The sequence below is a fragment of the Sinohyriopsis cumingii genome, chromosome 1, assembly GCF_028554795.1.
Source record: "Sinohyriopsis cumingii isolate HCF-2022 chromosome 1, ASM2855479v2, whole genome shotgun sequence".
Lineage (NCBI taxonomy): Eukaryota > Metazoa > Mollusca > Bivalvia > Unionida > Unionidae > Sinohyriopsis > Sinohyriopsis cumingii.
In genome coordinates, this window is record NC_142961.1 from 94838131 (window position 1) to 94855413 (window position 17283).

General features: G+C 34.9%; 1 protein-coding gene across 1 annotated transcript in view; it reads left to right on the forward strand.

Moving 5' to 3' along the window:
- The first annotated feature begins 14160 nt into the window (after positions 1 to 14160).
- LOC149807373 (uncharacterized) overlaps positions 14161 to 17283 on the forward strand; it is a 49236-nt gene continuing 46113 nt past the window's right edge. The window contains exon 1 of the mRNA XM_089937752.1: positions 14161 to 14490. Within this exon, the coding sequence (XP_089793878.1) occupies positions 14430 to 14490 (61 nt within the window). The 5' untranslated portion in view covers positions 14161 to 14429. The remainder of the gene's footprint in view (positions 14491 to 17283) is intronic.

Consider the following 17283-nt stretch of genomic DNA (forward strand, 5'->3'; position numbering starts at 1 on the left):
GAGCTAATTCAGGGCTATTTGGAGCATGTGGCAAAGTTAGATGCAGCTCTCTCTCAGAGAGAGTATGTAGCGAGAGTATGTTCGTTGTCATTGGAGTAGATGGATACATCGCGTACCGGTGCGCGGACGGTTAGTTCGACTGTCTTCCATAAGTTTTAGAGGCATACCAATGTCCAGCGACACTAGCAGAGTCAGGTACAGTACCTGGATGTTCAGTGACACCGGCAGACTCAGGTTCAGTACCTTCATCGATAGCACACTAGCTGAGTTAGGTACAGTGCCTGGATATTCAGTGGCATTAACAGAGTCGGATGCAAGTGCCTGCATGTCCGGTGACGCTAGTAGTCAGGTATATTACATTTAAGACGTGGCCTTTTTGTGTTGAAAAATAATGTGAATAAAACTCAGTTGAGAGTTCCACGACATCAAGCGAGTTGTGGGTTTTATTCTTTTTCTTAGATGCAAACTGTATTATTTTCTCTTTAGAAAAGTCAGTCTATATTCTATAGCCCATTTCATACCGAATTTAACCGAGTTGCTCCGTAATTATCCGAATAACCTCCCGAGTTACTTTATACTCCAGCCAATCAAATGCTGTACTCACATGTACATAAAAAATGTTTAGAAATATTTCAGAAATAAAATTAATTAAATGACTGTAATTTATATGTAAATTATCCACAGACTTTCAAAAACAAATCTGATAAACTGATATGAAACGCATTTTATTATAGTGACGTTTCGGATGCACAGAAATAGTTTGAACAACTTGCTCTTTGATTGTCAGGATTAAATTTGTTTACTTCGACAGCGTTTCCTTACATACATGTACATGTCCAGATGTAAACAGCTCAAAGCTACTCTCTCGTATGGGTTTGAAATCCGCCCTGGTTTCCAGAAAATAAGAGAGGATGGCTATAATATTAAATTTCGTCAATATCTGCGGCAGCAACCCTGTTGAATATGCATTTTTCAACTAGATAAACGCTGTTGAAGTGGTTACAGAAGTTTATGTTGATGCTGAATTCCGCCATTTGTTAGGATTAAGACAGGATGGCTCCAATATTAAATTTCGTCAATATCTGCGGCAGCATCGCTGTTGAATATACATTTACACGTTACAAAATACACGTTTGAAGCATTATACTTTTATCTATATCGAACCTATAGTGTGTACTTTACCTTTGTCCGTCATTGAGGTTACAGCTTTGGCTTACCTGACTAGTATCTTGGTTTAGGATTGTGTCCACCTGATTTTTTTCATTTATTTTTATAAATGATTTTTAAAGTCTGATCTTCTTTATGACTGACTTACACGTTTCCGTATAAAATGACTCACTTCATGGGCATTATATTGTGTCATGTCAAGTTAAAGTATTATGTATTGAATGAGGTAAGCAATAATTCATTCACTTTTTACTTCAGTATGTGGAATAATTTACTGATATGTTCTTATATAATTTGAGAGGAATCGTTTATTTAAATTATTTATAGTAGCTATAAAGTACTCATTGACATTTTGGACTACAACATTACTTTGGAATTATTATAAATATATTCAAAGACATTCCGGATTATATCATTGTGATACATCAGTACGGTTGGTATATCTGTAGATTAACGACCATTGTTCATCATTATATTCAATACTTTACGAATAAGTAGAGACAAACAATTGTATTAATATTTTAATCTGTATATCGTATTATTTCAAATATAACACATTGAACTGATTAATTTTTTAATGTGTCTGTCAGCATCAAATTAGTAAACCCAATATATAAGCACATAATTATTATAAACATGAACACAAGAATACAAGAGCCCGTGGAGAAAGAAAAACAAACACGGGGATACACGAGCATAATACAAAGAACTGTGAGGCAGAAAATCTGCACACGCTTCTATAACAAACCGCGCTACTTTGCTTCAGTTTGTATTTTATTTTCATTTTTATTTTTATTTTTATTTACATTCAGAATACCACACAAAGAGAACCTAGAGAGGCGGGAAACAGGTGTGGGAAACAAGGGACCCACCTTGGTGGGATTGGGTCGCCATTTGTCACCATCAGCAGTCAGAATTCAAAATGATATGAAACAAAATTTCTCAAAATTCTTTATTATTATTTTTTTTAGAAAACACACAACAACAGACTATGGTCGGTAAACATACAGACATAAAAGTCTTCATGAACTTTCGGAACAAGGTGGTCTTCTCAGTTCTAGCCACCTTAATTACAGAAGGTGAGGGGTCCACACAAATAAATGGGAAAAAAGAACGAACGTAGATAGAAACAACAACTCAACATGTGAGCGAGATAGGACTGTCAGTTGCATACACAATCGCACAACATCAGTACAGACGAAAATACTCTTGCAAAGTCACTATAATTAAAAATAACGCAATACTAAAGCGGAAAGGGTATGGAAACCTGAACACTGAACTAATGTTCAATGGGAAGGGAGTACAGACCCAAATTCAAGCCAGCAAGGGCCAGGGCATGGAAACTAAATCAAATTGGGCACGGGTGGAGGAAGTATAAGCCTAACCCAAGCAGGCGAGGGACAAACTGCTATAATGTGACAGAACAGAGCAAAGATTAAGCATGAAAAAAATTTAATGTCTAAATTAAACCTTTATTATTCTTATATACATTTTATATTCCACAGGAGGACACAGGAATAACACTACTTAACTATTGACTTTCGAAAAAAAAAAGTTTTCACCCATGCCCAAATCAGCTTTAATAACGCAGCGGAACTATGGGGTGTCAACATAACGGAAGAAAAAAAAACTACGAAGAAAAAAAAGAAAGAAAATATACAAAAATAAATTTTTAATTTATTAATGAATGTCATGCAAAATATTTGAATTTCGACGGTGAAATCAATGTTTCCTTTAAAACACGTTCCAGCTCCTAATTAGTAGGATTAAATGAAAATCTTACGTGTTGGTGTTGTTTATTTTGTAATATTTATACATTCAATATTGGAATCGATTCGGAACATTGTAAACATTTGGACATGTGATAGAACATTTAAGATTATGTAGGATTTAATACACAGTATTGTAGATTCTTCTTCAATTTTCGTACATTTTGATTAACTTTTTGGTTTCGCTTCTTTCTGTTTCTTAGTTTTCGACCATAAGGTCATGCCAATATGAACAAGCTAAACTTATTGTACAATGACGGGAACTTTATTGTACCAATAAAGTAATGTTGCGCTGATCAATCTGGCACAAAACGGAGGAAAACAAATTCATGCTAAAGGACGAATTATGCCTTAAAATACATAATAAAGAGAAAATCTACGTTTTGTCAGTAGACATAAGTAAATACTTCACTCATAAAGTGGAGACATTATGAATAATCAATCTTTGCTTTGCCACTCGTGAAAGTACAATGTTTCCACTTCAGTCCTGTAATATTTCATTATATCTACTTCAAAAATGAAAACGTCATATGGAAATGTTTGCTTTTTATGAGCTAAAATAATGGCAAAAATGTTCCTATAGTGTATCCTCTAATACAAAGATTTCAAGTTCATTTTGATTATAAGACTTTACATTAATGCGTGTAGAGACCAATTAGGATATGTTATTGTTTCCTACCTCTTCTGCTTCCAGCATTGAAAGAGTGAACATGCAGCATACGTCGTTACTAAAGATTCCTGATCGATTGATTGCTGCATTTTTCATATACGTTTTTTTAATTATTTTCTTTTATCAGACTCATAAATTACTCGCATTTGATGAACAGTTCAGAAGAAGTGGTATTAAACGGTGTCCTTTTAAAGAATATGCTCCTAAACCCATTGCCAGATGCGAGACATAAATTAATCCTAATTACTCGCTTTAGAATATCCATTGACCATAAACGTATTCCATCGTGTTTTGAGTTTAAAGAGGGTCATAACCCGACTTTGCTCCCCACCTCCTTGACTATTATTTGGAAAGACCTGACCTAAAATATCGCTGCTCAATTACTTTTTTTGGGGAATTTCGAACTCGCGATGTTTAATATCTTTAATAGGTTTAATCAACATACTCATTATCGTTATAATCATTATCGTTAAAATCAATATCGTTATAATCATTATCGGTTCAATATTATATCTGCAAAAATGATCATTTCGCGTTTCTTTTGAATTTCACGACTATACGAGAGAATCGGTCCGATCTTTCGTGTGTTTTGTGCTTTTTCTATCTACACTTGATATTTTTGCCAAAATCGATATTTACATATCCTTTATGAAAACAGGCAATCTATTAGAAGTAATTTAGGAGAAACTGCATTAAATTATTAATTATATAGCTAACAGCTATGCATTCTATCGTTTTTGATAATGAACTGAACAGTTTAAGACTTTTGTTTCAGCAGAAGTGTAGTAATTATATGAATAGATTCGGAAACAATGATCCATTATTATACGATACATATCTGTTCTAAATTGTGTACTTTTTTAAAGAAAAAGTATTAAAGTACAGTTGAGACGTAAGAGGAGACTATTAGTCCCCATGATATTATTGAACTTTATTGTTGCTATTGAATTGTGTGCACTGTTGCAGCATCATGAATGACAATAATGGTGTATATACAATGAAATACTAGTGGAAACGCATATGTACACTAACGATTCCACTTCGCTCCAGGTACCTTAGTAAACCTTTCATAAAGTGTGTAAATATAACCTGTTTCCTCAGTAACGCACTCCAGAATTAAACACTGCAACGAAACTAAAATCTGTTAGAGGAGACTGAAAGGATGCATACATGCATGCATACATACATACATACATACACACACACACACACACACACATACATACATACATACATACATACATACATACATACATACATACATACATACATACATACATACATACATACATACATACATGCATACATACACACACACATACATACATGCATACATACATACATCCATACTGTTACGTGTTTAGGCTCGAATACACAGTAACACAAGCAAGAGTGAAAACAACAAGCTTTGAAAAATATAACAAATAATTTGTTTCCTTGGAAAAATACTGCAAAAATGGAATCAATATGAGAACTTACGGTTTCCAGAATCAAATCCAAAAATAATACAAGAATAATTCACGAATAAAATTTTTGAAGTCCTAATATTGAAATGTTCGAGTCCCGACGAAGAATCCAAGCTGGAAGGCGATGACCTATGTTGTAGTCTGTACTGTGTTGACGTCTTCAGTTCCTTGTACAAACATAGTTCTTAATCCTATGGTCTTGGAAATTCCAAATAAAATTTTCAATAAAAGTCCTTGTTCAAGAGTTCTGTATGAATACAATAATATTTCCAGAGAAACGAATTAATCTTCTAGAGTCCAAGTAATCAGCGGACGAATTAAAATGTAAGTCAAAAACTCCAAAATTTCAATATTTCAATACTAGTCACAACAGAAGAAAACAATTTGACATTAAGTGCTTAAAAGCCTGGACACTGAGATCTCTCTCTCTAAACATCACTATTAATACTAAACATTTCGAAATTTCGGATATGCCTAATTACGAAATAGAGGATCATGTGATCCTATTTACATGTGAAAGTCACATAGTTACTGTATGTCCTTGATAAGAAGCAATCATTTTACTCCTAGAAAAAAGTTGTTTACTTGACCCTCAATCAAGACCAGAAACTAAGTCAAAAATAGAAACAAGTGTTTCTATTATTAGGTATCTAAGGAAAAACTCCGGTCAAACTGAATTTTCCGGAAAATATCAAATTCCTAGTAAACAAAATTACATTACATTGACATGTAAAGAAAATAAAAAGATTCCAAAACCCACAAACAATCAAATCAAATCAAACACAAATTAAATCAAATAGAAATTAAATCAAATATATGTAACACATACATACATACGTGCATACATACATACATACATACATACATACATACATACATACATACATACATACATACATACATACATTTTGACAATCACACGTGAATGAAAGTAAAGGCTACTGATTTAATAGGACAAGATCAACAACGTGCAATAGAAATTCATATTAAGATTAAACAATCTCCTTAAATAAATCATATCTTCAAAATTCAATCCTGTATAACACGTTAACTCCCAAACGTACAGATAGTTAAACACACGAAAACAATCACCATCTAAAGTTAGGTGCCTATGAAATAACCTTGCAAGCGCCAGGAGCAATAATCTAGGTCTGGGCCTCAAAGGTACAAAAGCTTAATCAAGTTTTAACAGGGTTACCTATTCCATTGGTAATCTGTCAGACAGTAATAAGGATTGAGAGATCTTTCTTTGCGGTTTAAACGCTTACATTTAAGCTTAATTATCTAAATAAATTACTAGTACACCTATTTTTGTTACTAAAGAAGACGTAATTTCTTTTCTATTGTTCGGCAACATCATGTGGCTATTGATTTAGATAGCGCTTGAAGCTATATACCTTGATAACTTCAGGACAATTAATATCCGCACAAATGAATAGTTCGATTTTGGGAACTAAACTGGAAACAGACTTTTTATAATGTTGCCAGATACAAACAGGTGGTAGAACACTTAAGAAACGGGTACGTAAGTAGATATGTTACCTAAAGATTATGTTATATCAAAGATGTAAATTAATTTTACCATCTTTGTAGGATTGTCTTTATTTTTCACTCATCTAGGGATCGTAAATAAAATTATTTTAGCCAATGATAACCGTGCACGTTTATTCAAATATTTCGAATGTCGAAAAAAACAACAATTCTCCAATCGTTCCTGTCCTCTTGATTTCATGAGCCGACTGCTTTCTGCATGACATTAAATGCTTGAATCTGATTAGATCAAATTGGATCGAGAATATCGATACATGTTTGTGTGATTCGTTATCAGCCAACTCCCTCTCTAATACCAGTTTGTCTGCAACAAGCTTGATTTGAGTTACATAAATCTCATACTGACCATAATTAAAATCCCTCTTATGGATTTCTTCCATGCTTTGTGTTTCGATCCGGCTTTGCCTATTTCTCCTAATGGAGTGAAATTTGAAGTATATCAGTCAAAGCAAATGTCAAATGGAATAACAAAGTGACCACAAAATTGTTCTTTAGGATTATCAAGGACAAGATGGAATCTAGAGTAATTTTACTACTGTTGGCAGTGAATTACACCTTCAAAAGAATAGCAGGTAAGAGATGTGATAAACCGTGGAGGGGGTGGGATGGAGAGATGAGAGAGACTGTCACATTTACGAAAATTAGTACCATTATATTGAAACTGATACTGCCATACATTTAAGGAATGATTTGTGATATAATACAATTTGGCAAGTTTCTTAAGTTTATTAATTACTCTCTGGTGATCGGACCCATATACAGGAAGGTATTGAAAGTGTAGTCGTTTCTCAAGAACAGAAGAAGAAATAAACGTTTAGCTGGAGATAACAGCTGAGTACTACGACAGAAAATCATTGACTTCGGCCGTGGATGAATCACGGAGAAGAGCTATAGAGTTAACTGTGAGGACCCACGCTTAAAAAAAACAAAAAAAAAAATAAAACAAAGAAAAACCAAACAAACAAACAAATCAAAAAAAAAAAAAAAAAAAAAAAAAAAACACAAACACAAACACAAACACAAAGGAACAGTTGATTCTGTGAAATACTTTTGTTAAGACGATTTGATACGACGAATCTACACGAAACATATTTAGTTTCCAAAAAGATTCGTTATGAGAATAGAGAAACAAAACGCAAAATGCGACGAGAGATATGTAATGCAAATTGCATGTTTAAATGATTAATTCGTACGTTCTTTTTACTTGAAAAGATAGATTTTGCCGCTGTTTGGTTTGTAATGACTACACATAACTCTTGAATAAGCAAGAGCTTGCAGAAACATCATAGTCTCACCAGATGCCATTGTTCTTTATATGTGGGACCCTCAAAAGCTTCCAGCTAGATAAATTGGTAACCTTTGAAGAGTTTTCTATGTGCCCGAAAGAAAGAAAGGATCTTTATATTTTGGTGTCCTCATAAGGTCTGGAGTATTTTATTTTAGTAAACAATCAGAAAGAATTTAGACATACAAATTTATGTAAATATCATATTAGAATTTGGGGTTATTCTTCCTAATCATGTGTCTGCTATGTGAGTTTTGCTATATTGTGTGTATGCTTGATGTTTATGTTAGGAATGCAATTAAATCGAATTTGCCATTTCATTTAGTTGTTTACTAATTTATGAATTACGAGAAAAAGGGGAGTACACAACTTTACTCTTCCCTCTGACATTATTTTTATTCGCAAAATAATTATGCCTTTACATCTTATAGAGACATTTCTTGTGTGTTAGCTCTAAACCAAAACATGTGTTTTCTGTGGTGTCATGTGTTATGATATTTGTATACTATATGACTCTTGTTTAGAGGTCTCGTCTTACAAAAGCCTGGATTATCTATCTTAAGTTGCCTTTATCTCGACTTAACCTGGTTGCTGTGTAAAACAAAACAAAACTAAAAGGAAAATTTATGTTAAAATGGTTGGCTTAAGTTTGTATCCATATGTACGCGTGTCTGCTTGGTTAGTTGAATGGGAACATTTTTTTAGTGAAAAGTGTTCTTGTTTCTCCTAGTATGCATGTTTGTGTGCCCTTTATTTGCAAACTCGATTTTCCCAGGCTCCTTAAATTGCCTGCTCAGTTCGCGTAGCGCCACGTGTCGTTGTCATATGTTATCCACACCAAGTACTTCTCAAGGTTCGCAGATCACTGTCTCCGTATGTAATTCTTTTCTGTATCTAAGGTACTAACTATGTTTGTTCTATGTTAGATGTGCAAGTTTTCCCATTTTTATGCAGAGTTCGTAGACAGCTAATTTATTAGGAAACCGGATTAGTTGGATTATATTGGGGGATATCATGAGTGATTATGTAACATTCACCCTTCAAGACCCCCGAAGAGACATGTGAAGGATGAACACCCAGCTCGCGCACATGCTGATACCACCCCCTATGTAGGGCGGTATACTGGATCCCATTACTGAGGTTATGTCCCTTTAAGGATGTGGGAGGCGATTGGGAAAGCTTTTCTATTTAAAATTCATACTTCTTTCATAAATTACACTTTTCTAAATTTGGACATGCCTTTTTGTTTTCTTTAGTATAAACACTTGGCCACATTGTATCATAGTTTTGGTAATGAAATCGATTATCCTAGTCAGAATTTCCTTGTTGATGTTTTATCCATGTATATAGTAGGTTGTTTTCGTGATATTCCCCTGCCATGGTAAATTTGCCTGTTTTACACAAGGGGCACGTCGGCATAATTCTAATTAGATGTCTACGTAGTGTTACCTGTCCTGTAAGCCCCGCGTGATGTAAATGTTTAATTAACATGCTCTTTAATATAAACAGTTTTATTCTAGCCCACCTCTTCCATGCGCGCGCGCGCGCGTATGTGTGAATGTGTGTGTGATTTAGATTTTTAACGTTTTAACGTAGCTTCAACAATTTTCCAGTCATATCGCTACGATGTCTGCAGTGTGGCAGTTTAAAGTGATGCCTAGCACTGGAGCATCATGCTGCAGACATGTGACATGATGTCCCACCCAGTCACATTGTACTGACACCGGGCCGACCAGTCCTAACACTAACCTCTTAATGCTGAACGCCTAACGAGGCAGCTGTTAGTACCATTTTTAGAAGTCTACGGTATGACTCGGTCTGGGTTCAAACCCACGACCTCCCGCATTCGGGGCGGACACTCTAACCACTAGGCCACTGGAGCGATCCCATGTCTTCCATGCTTGTACCCATTTTACTTGACTATTTCTCCACTGTACTTTTACAATGGCATTCTTGGTGTGTTCTTTACGTATGTATATTGTATATGTTTAGGTCCTAGTTTTCTTCCCATATATTTTTCTTTTCCCTATTTTTCATAAATATTTGCCTAATATACAGGTACATTACAGGTACATTTTCTGTACTTCTAATAATCGTTTTAATCTATTGTTCCTTTACATATCTGTCTTGTTATTTCTTTTATATAGAATAAAGCCAAACTAATATACTCCGAGGGCTTTTACCTTGTCCTTGATTAGATGGGGGGGGGGGCGGCGTTAGGAGTACGCGGGACCTAAGGCCGACAATGACAGCGCGGGGTCAGAGGATCGGTATCTCGATTGGTACGTTACTGCAAACATTGATTATGTTTAGACTAGATCAACGTGCGGCCTGTATCAGCGTTTCCAATTTACCGGAGAATATAGCTTAACAAAGTCATAAGGACGACCTTAGGCCTGAAGCGCGGGGCCCCCTCAAGAGCGGGACCTGGAAGGTCGCCCCACTTGCCACCCCTAAACGCCGGTCCTGGGGGGAGCCCAGGATGGTTCCCTCTCTATGCCATTGCTTAGTGCTATTCTTTCTAATAACAGTTCCACTTGTCAAACTGAACTAACCGGTTGCATGTTAACAGCCTGTTAAATGTTTATTTCCACACATTTCCAAAGATTTGTTTGTGTCCACTAGACTCATTTCCGAATGTCAGTGGTTTCTATTCACGCAGGGACCCCTGGTGGTCGAGTGGTCTTATGATCTCGCTTTAGCAGAACACTAACGTCTCACTTCAGTCCGCGTGAGTTCGGTCTATGTGAGAAAGCTTGCCATTACATTCCCGTGGGTAAGTGGTTCTTCCTGTGGTTTTCCCGGGTTCAGCCTCCACGAAATATACTGGCCGTTGTGATGGCCTAACATGTACTGAAAATTAGCGCTAAGCCCACAAAACCAAACTAATATGCTTCGTTCTTAACATGATGCTGTGTCCACACGTTTACAGCGATGGCTGTCGATCAAAATTAGGGTTGTTAAGCTACAGTCTTTGTTGATAACTTTATATTCCGTGACTTCGATTTTTGACTTAACTAAAACTCATAATCTCAACAGGCTTTGATTGTTAGACAGATTTTGTAAATTATCCATTCCTTAACAAGCCTGGTTGGTGCAATGATTCAAAACGACAAGGAATCCTACTATATATTTACCATATTTTTCACGTTGCAACAAAGTAGTATGACTTACTCTGTTGAAAAATATGAAAAAATGACACAAAAAGAGACAATTAAAAGATCAAATATGTGTTTTACGACTTTAGTGATATTATAACTATATCCATACTATTTCTTCTATTCCAAGATTAATTGAAACGTTTATCTAATAGTGACAGACAATGCATTAATCTTCGAGTTGCTTTTCTACGTGTGTTGGTATGACGAATCAAGCAGCAAGGTCCAGTACAAAGTAACTGATTATTAAATTGTCTGAATTCAATCTGATTTCAGTTGGAAAAAAGTGATTCATGCCTCTTAGTCTGAATAAATCCTTATCACCTTGTAAATCTGGGCTGCCCTTGCAAATACAAACTTAGAATTTCCGTTTTGTTTAGTCTTTTGTATCTAGTCATTCTAGAGACCGAACTCTAAGAACATTGACATAAAATGCAATAGAATCTCTCTCTCTCTCTCTCTCTCTCTCTCTCTCAGGATATTCGTTATGTGATCTACTTTTCCTGCTCTAAAACTACGACTGATGTTTCATTCTCTTCAAGATACCAGCTCACCTGTAGTACGCGATTTGATTGGGTAAAATATGCATAAGCTTTAGGTTCTAGGTAAGTAACCCAGGTATTTTCTTATCAGATACAACTTTATCTTAATAAAGTCTCCTTACGAGCTTGTCTAGCTCTAATCAGAAAATTAACAAGATAATTGATAACAGGTCGCGTCGACACGTGTTCATTGGATGGAAATGGGGCCCAGAGAGAGAGGGAGAGAGAGAGAGAAAGAGAGAGAGAATATACTCAAGTTGGATTGCATTATACAATAAAAATATTTGCCTAGGTAGTTGTCACATCATTTTTAAGTAACTGTAATAGTTTATACAATAAGGATCAATACATGTTTTTCAACGTGAGAGGCATAGAGGTCAGATTAAAAGAAGACTGTATGCATCTGAGATCACATTATGCATATTTCCTTTCGTGGCGTTCCTTTCCTACATGTTTTACTAGTCGCGATATTTACTGTAGCGAATGTGATGAAACCATTAATTGTTGCTTGCACTATTGTGTATTCTAAGACAGAAACCGATTTCAAAGATATCTTTTATATCTTATTGCATACATTAAGTTTTAAAACAACTGCTGAACTCCAATCAGAATGAAATGTCTTTTGTTAAAACGCGGCAAACAGGAATATATTTGTACTGAATTAGGGTAATATCAGACTTCTACTAAGCCTGAGATCAATATTATGTTTTTCATATTCGTACCCCAGTTTTTTATGTCTTTCTTTCGCAATCGGCAAGCGTTAAATTGTATATTTGTTTTGAAGAATGCATGTGTTTGGCAGTTTCACTCAGCACTTAATGATGAGCACATATCTATTGATCTTTTACATAAAGTGTATATCGGCCCAACTCTCCATTTACAAACACATTGCTAACATTTAGTAACCACTTGCAATATTTACTATGCACCCGTTGTATATATTCTGCTTTAAAAAATCTCCAAATACAGCAATACGACCAATTTTGGACAATGAAGACTATTAGATTTACTCAACCTGGTCATCGTATCTAACAGCGCCGGTGAGACAAATATTTGCTAATCCCTTACGTAATTACCTACTGCATGACCATCTTTATTCGCTTATGATTAAACTGCAAACAACATAGATCCTGATCTGCCGTTGCATGATGGGCATACAGATCAAGGTCTAAGCAGTTTGTCCTACTTATTACTCCTAACAATATGAACAGACCAAGATCTGCCGGAGTATTATGCGACTTTAGATCTGGGTTTGTACAGTGTGCATTTGGACTCGATTTGTAAATGAGTACATAGGTATGATACGTAGCCAGAGAAAACGAGTCTGAAGAAGAAAAAAAAAAAGAAGATAAACTCTGTAAAAGGATTGTATGTGAACAATAGCGTTACGCATACTACATCATCAGGTGAAACAATTTATATTCGAATATTCTCACAGGAAAAACAATCCACATTAAAGCATCATGAGTAATAGAACATGAGCAAAAGTTACTTGTTTAAAAATATATTCCCATCTATAATAATTTGTCTATATATTACATATTAATGAAGACGAATGCAATGAGATACCGAAGAAAAAATCTTTGTTAAAAGGTTACGTTCATGGTAGGGTAATAAATATAGGGGAAAATCCCATTATATTTGAAAGCTCTGTCATGTGAACGAAATGAGACATCAGTTTCTGTAATATAGACGAAAATGGGAATCAGAGAGAAAAAATATATCAATATAAGATGGTGACTAAAGAATTCTACAAGTGCCAGAACTAGGATTCGAGCGTGAAACTGTCAACTATAAGTATAGATCATTTTGGACGTCTTCGGTGTATAAAACAGCCATTATGTTTCAGTATGTTACTCGTTGAAACCAGGCTGTACTAACAGTCGAGGGTTTATGGTAATGCTTCAATTCTGAAAGAGAGTTTTTTTTTTCCCCCACCGTTTGGATAAGTCATGGAACAAGCTCTAGATACACCACTAGAAGTCATAGTACCCTAACTTCATGAAAATAATTACTTTTGACATATGTGCCTTGTTTTATCTACCGAGTAAATAGCATGCTGAGTTCTTATTTCGGTTTCACAGCTAAAGAAAATGCATACTGAATGTATCTTTCTATTTTACCTACACCAGAGTCAGAACTGGCCAAAAAACGATCTCCGTAATAGAACATGAGCAAAAGTTACTTGTTTAAAAATATATTCCCATGTATAATAATTTGTCTATATATTACATATTAATGAAGACGAATGCAATGAGATACCGAAGAAAAAATCTTTGTTAAAAGGTTACGTTCATGGTAGGTTTTCAGTTTTGTTTTTTCCTTATACCTCACCAGCTTCTACGCTGATTAACTGACCCTGGGTGAAATTCCAGATTTATTTCCTTCATCATTCTGCCTATCATTTCACACGCTGTCTTTACGATGAAGGACTTGGAATTCTTGGCTCTGATTGGACAGCAGCAGATCAAAAATATCGATATTTGTTGGACTGTGATTCATTACTGCCGACTCGTTCCCCGATACCGGTGTCTTCTGCAACAAGCAAGAGCTGGAATGTACATTTCTATCGCTGACCAGAGGCCGAATTCTTTTATTGTTGTGGATTCTATTGTTTTGTTTTAGTGGAGTAAAGCGTCCCTCTACAGTATTTCTATACCATACGGAAATAGAAATACTTCTTGCATGGATTTAACGCTGTGTATTTTATGCAGACGTTTTCATAGCACAACGAATAGCCCTGGCGAACCAGAACAAGACATTTTATGGAATTATTATTGTAACAGACATTTGATTCTTCACTGAAGTCATTAAAGATAAGATGGAATCTAGGGTAGTCTTGCTGTTAGTGGCACTGAGTTGCACTTTAAAAGTGCGAGCAGGTAAGAGATGAAAAATGACCGGAGTAAATTAAGAGATAGAGAGAGAGATCATTTGCATTTAGTCTGATAAACAACATCACATACTAACAGTTACAATAATCAATTATTTTACTTTTTCAGCGCAGGTCTGCCAATATTTACTAATACGGCATCATTAATGCAAAGAAAGTTGACGAATACCCAAATTAGTATATTCTAAGTGACGTTTTGGGATCTGCTACCTCTTCACTTAATAAGGACTACAGATGTCTTTGAACTGTCAATCTTTGATGAAATTTTCTTACATGTATGTAAATGGATATACTTCATAATATTTCTGCCTTATTTGTTTAACTTATCCTGCCTTAGTCTCAGTGAAATAACAAACTTTGTAATCTATTGATCATGCTGCATACGTATCCAAATCTTTGTAGATGTTTTTTCAGATACACCGGCAAAGGTCATTTATCCTGGATATTTTCATCCAGTGTCTTTCTAGAATAATTATGAGAGGAAGGAAAACTTGCAACTGATACAGCATTCGAGCGTTTGTCTGATTTCTCACTACTGCCATAGCATTCGCCTACCCGCCCCAACGCATCCGAGCAGTTTGTGATCCCTACCGATTTTAACATTTAAATGCCTCAATGATGTGAAAAATGCATAAAACATACTCAGTATCATTGATTCATTTATAACTCGAATGACGCCAGAAAGACCCTACCAATTTTGATTGCCTTTCAGAGCAAAACTGGAGTTTCTCAACCTATAGGGCGCCCATTTTTGCTTGGGTGAGTCTGTTTTCAGAGAACAGAAGTGATGTAGTTCATTTGGTAGTTACTTCTATATGAACCTATGTATATAAGAGTTAAACCGCTTTCCCTTTTTATTTATTTTTCTATTTATTGGAGGATTATTAAACCTTTACATATTGAAAAAAATGGACGACGACATTATTTTTGCCTTTGAGATATAAGGTAGTAGATGGAGCCTTACCTATTCAATGTAATGGACTTTTCCAGGTACCATAAAACACAGTGATCAGGCTTATTGTTTATAATGAAAACTCCTTTTTGATCTGAAAAGCAAACAAGTATTAGAGTTCCCCCGGTGATAGGCAGGTTAGAAATAAGCCCCATACAGAACGTATTTGCTTGTATACAGGGGTTATGAATAATTGTTTCATAGCAAAGACAGACCATCTTTGGAAACACATTCTGCGACGTGATGTGTTTTGAAATGAGCGAGTTCATTTGTTGTTTAGAGCACAACAATAAGCTTGTACTTTAGGGCTGAGAACTAAAGAGATGGCTTCGCATATGCACACTTTCCTAAAAATCCATATCTTCACTCCTGGAAAAATATAAGTTGTTGACATTAACATCGAAATACACACGAATGTCTGCTTACTAATAAAACCTGAAAAGAAACTAAATTTATTTGTAGTATTCAGGTATTTATAATGTTTACTAATAAATGACACCATTCAGGTGTATATAAAGTTTACTAATAAATGACACCATTCAGGAATATATAATATTTAATAACAAATGACACCATTCAAGTATCTAATGTTTACTATTAAATGACACCATTCAGGTATATATAATGTTTACTAATAAATGACACCATTCAGGAATATATAATATTTACTAATAAATGACACCATTCGAGTAATTATAATTTATGCTAATAAATGACACCGTTCAGGTAAATATAATGTTCACTAATAAATGACACCATTCAAGTATATATAATGTTTACTATTAAATGACACCATTCAGGTATATGTAATGTTTATTAATAAATGACACCATTCAGGTATATATAATGTTTACGAATAAATGGCACCATTCAGGTCTTCTTAAAAATTTGGTTTTCGCGAAGTTGTGAAAGTCGGGGTTTTGACCTTTAAGTAAAAAACGTTTAACGGAATAAAACCATTTGTATTTGGAATAATTTTCTTTTAAATTGTTCACATACATTTGTATGATATAAGTTTCAACTCTATCCATTATTCTCTGTGTCTTTAAAACTACAGAATAATGAACATTGAACAGAAAAATCATCTTGCAAAACTTTAATCTAGAATTGTTATTTGTTTTCATTAATTTTAAAATCCGAATGTCGATTCTAGCCTTGAAATGTATTATCATTACTCTTGCATCTCATTTCTATGATATGATTAAAGAACAAGCAAGCATGCCAAAACTGCAGAATGCCTTTCAAGATGGGGAAAGGTGAATAAATTGTGCGCGACAACTATTACCAAACAAGTCAATTATTTTTCAGAAGGCATCTTGGATCCTAATTTCGGACTTCTGATTAGTGCGGCAATTAGAGATATATACATTCGCGAAGGATAATTGTTTGTTTTGAGAAATGATATATAATATAATTAGAAATAGATACATCCGCAAAAAGCAATAACTAAACTCTGAAATCGGAAAAGCGATATAGCTTCATAAACTGACGAGATACTAATGATAATGCTGGTTAATGGTCATTATGTTTGGCCATGCATTTTATCTACCAATCGTCCAACAAGTCTGACTAGACTCTTCCCAGACCAGTTAATAAAATATTTATGTCCACACCGTAACCTGATATTAGTGAAATCCACCGAGAACCATTTAAAATTACCAGTAATCTCTAATCACGCAGTAGGATCAATTGCGACTCTTACCAACATGAATCGGTATAGGAGAATCATGAAAACCCAAATTATATTGATATCGAACTAAATCTATCATGTTTTTCAAAATTTGTCTGGGCATGAAATGTGTACATTTGTGTTTCCAGTGATAACGCATA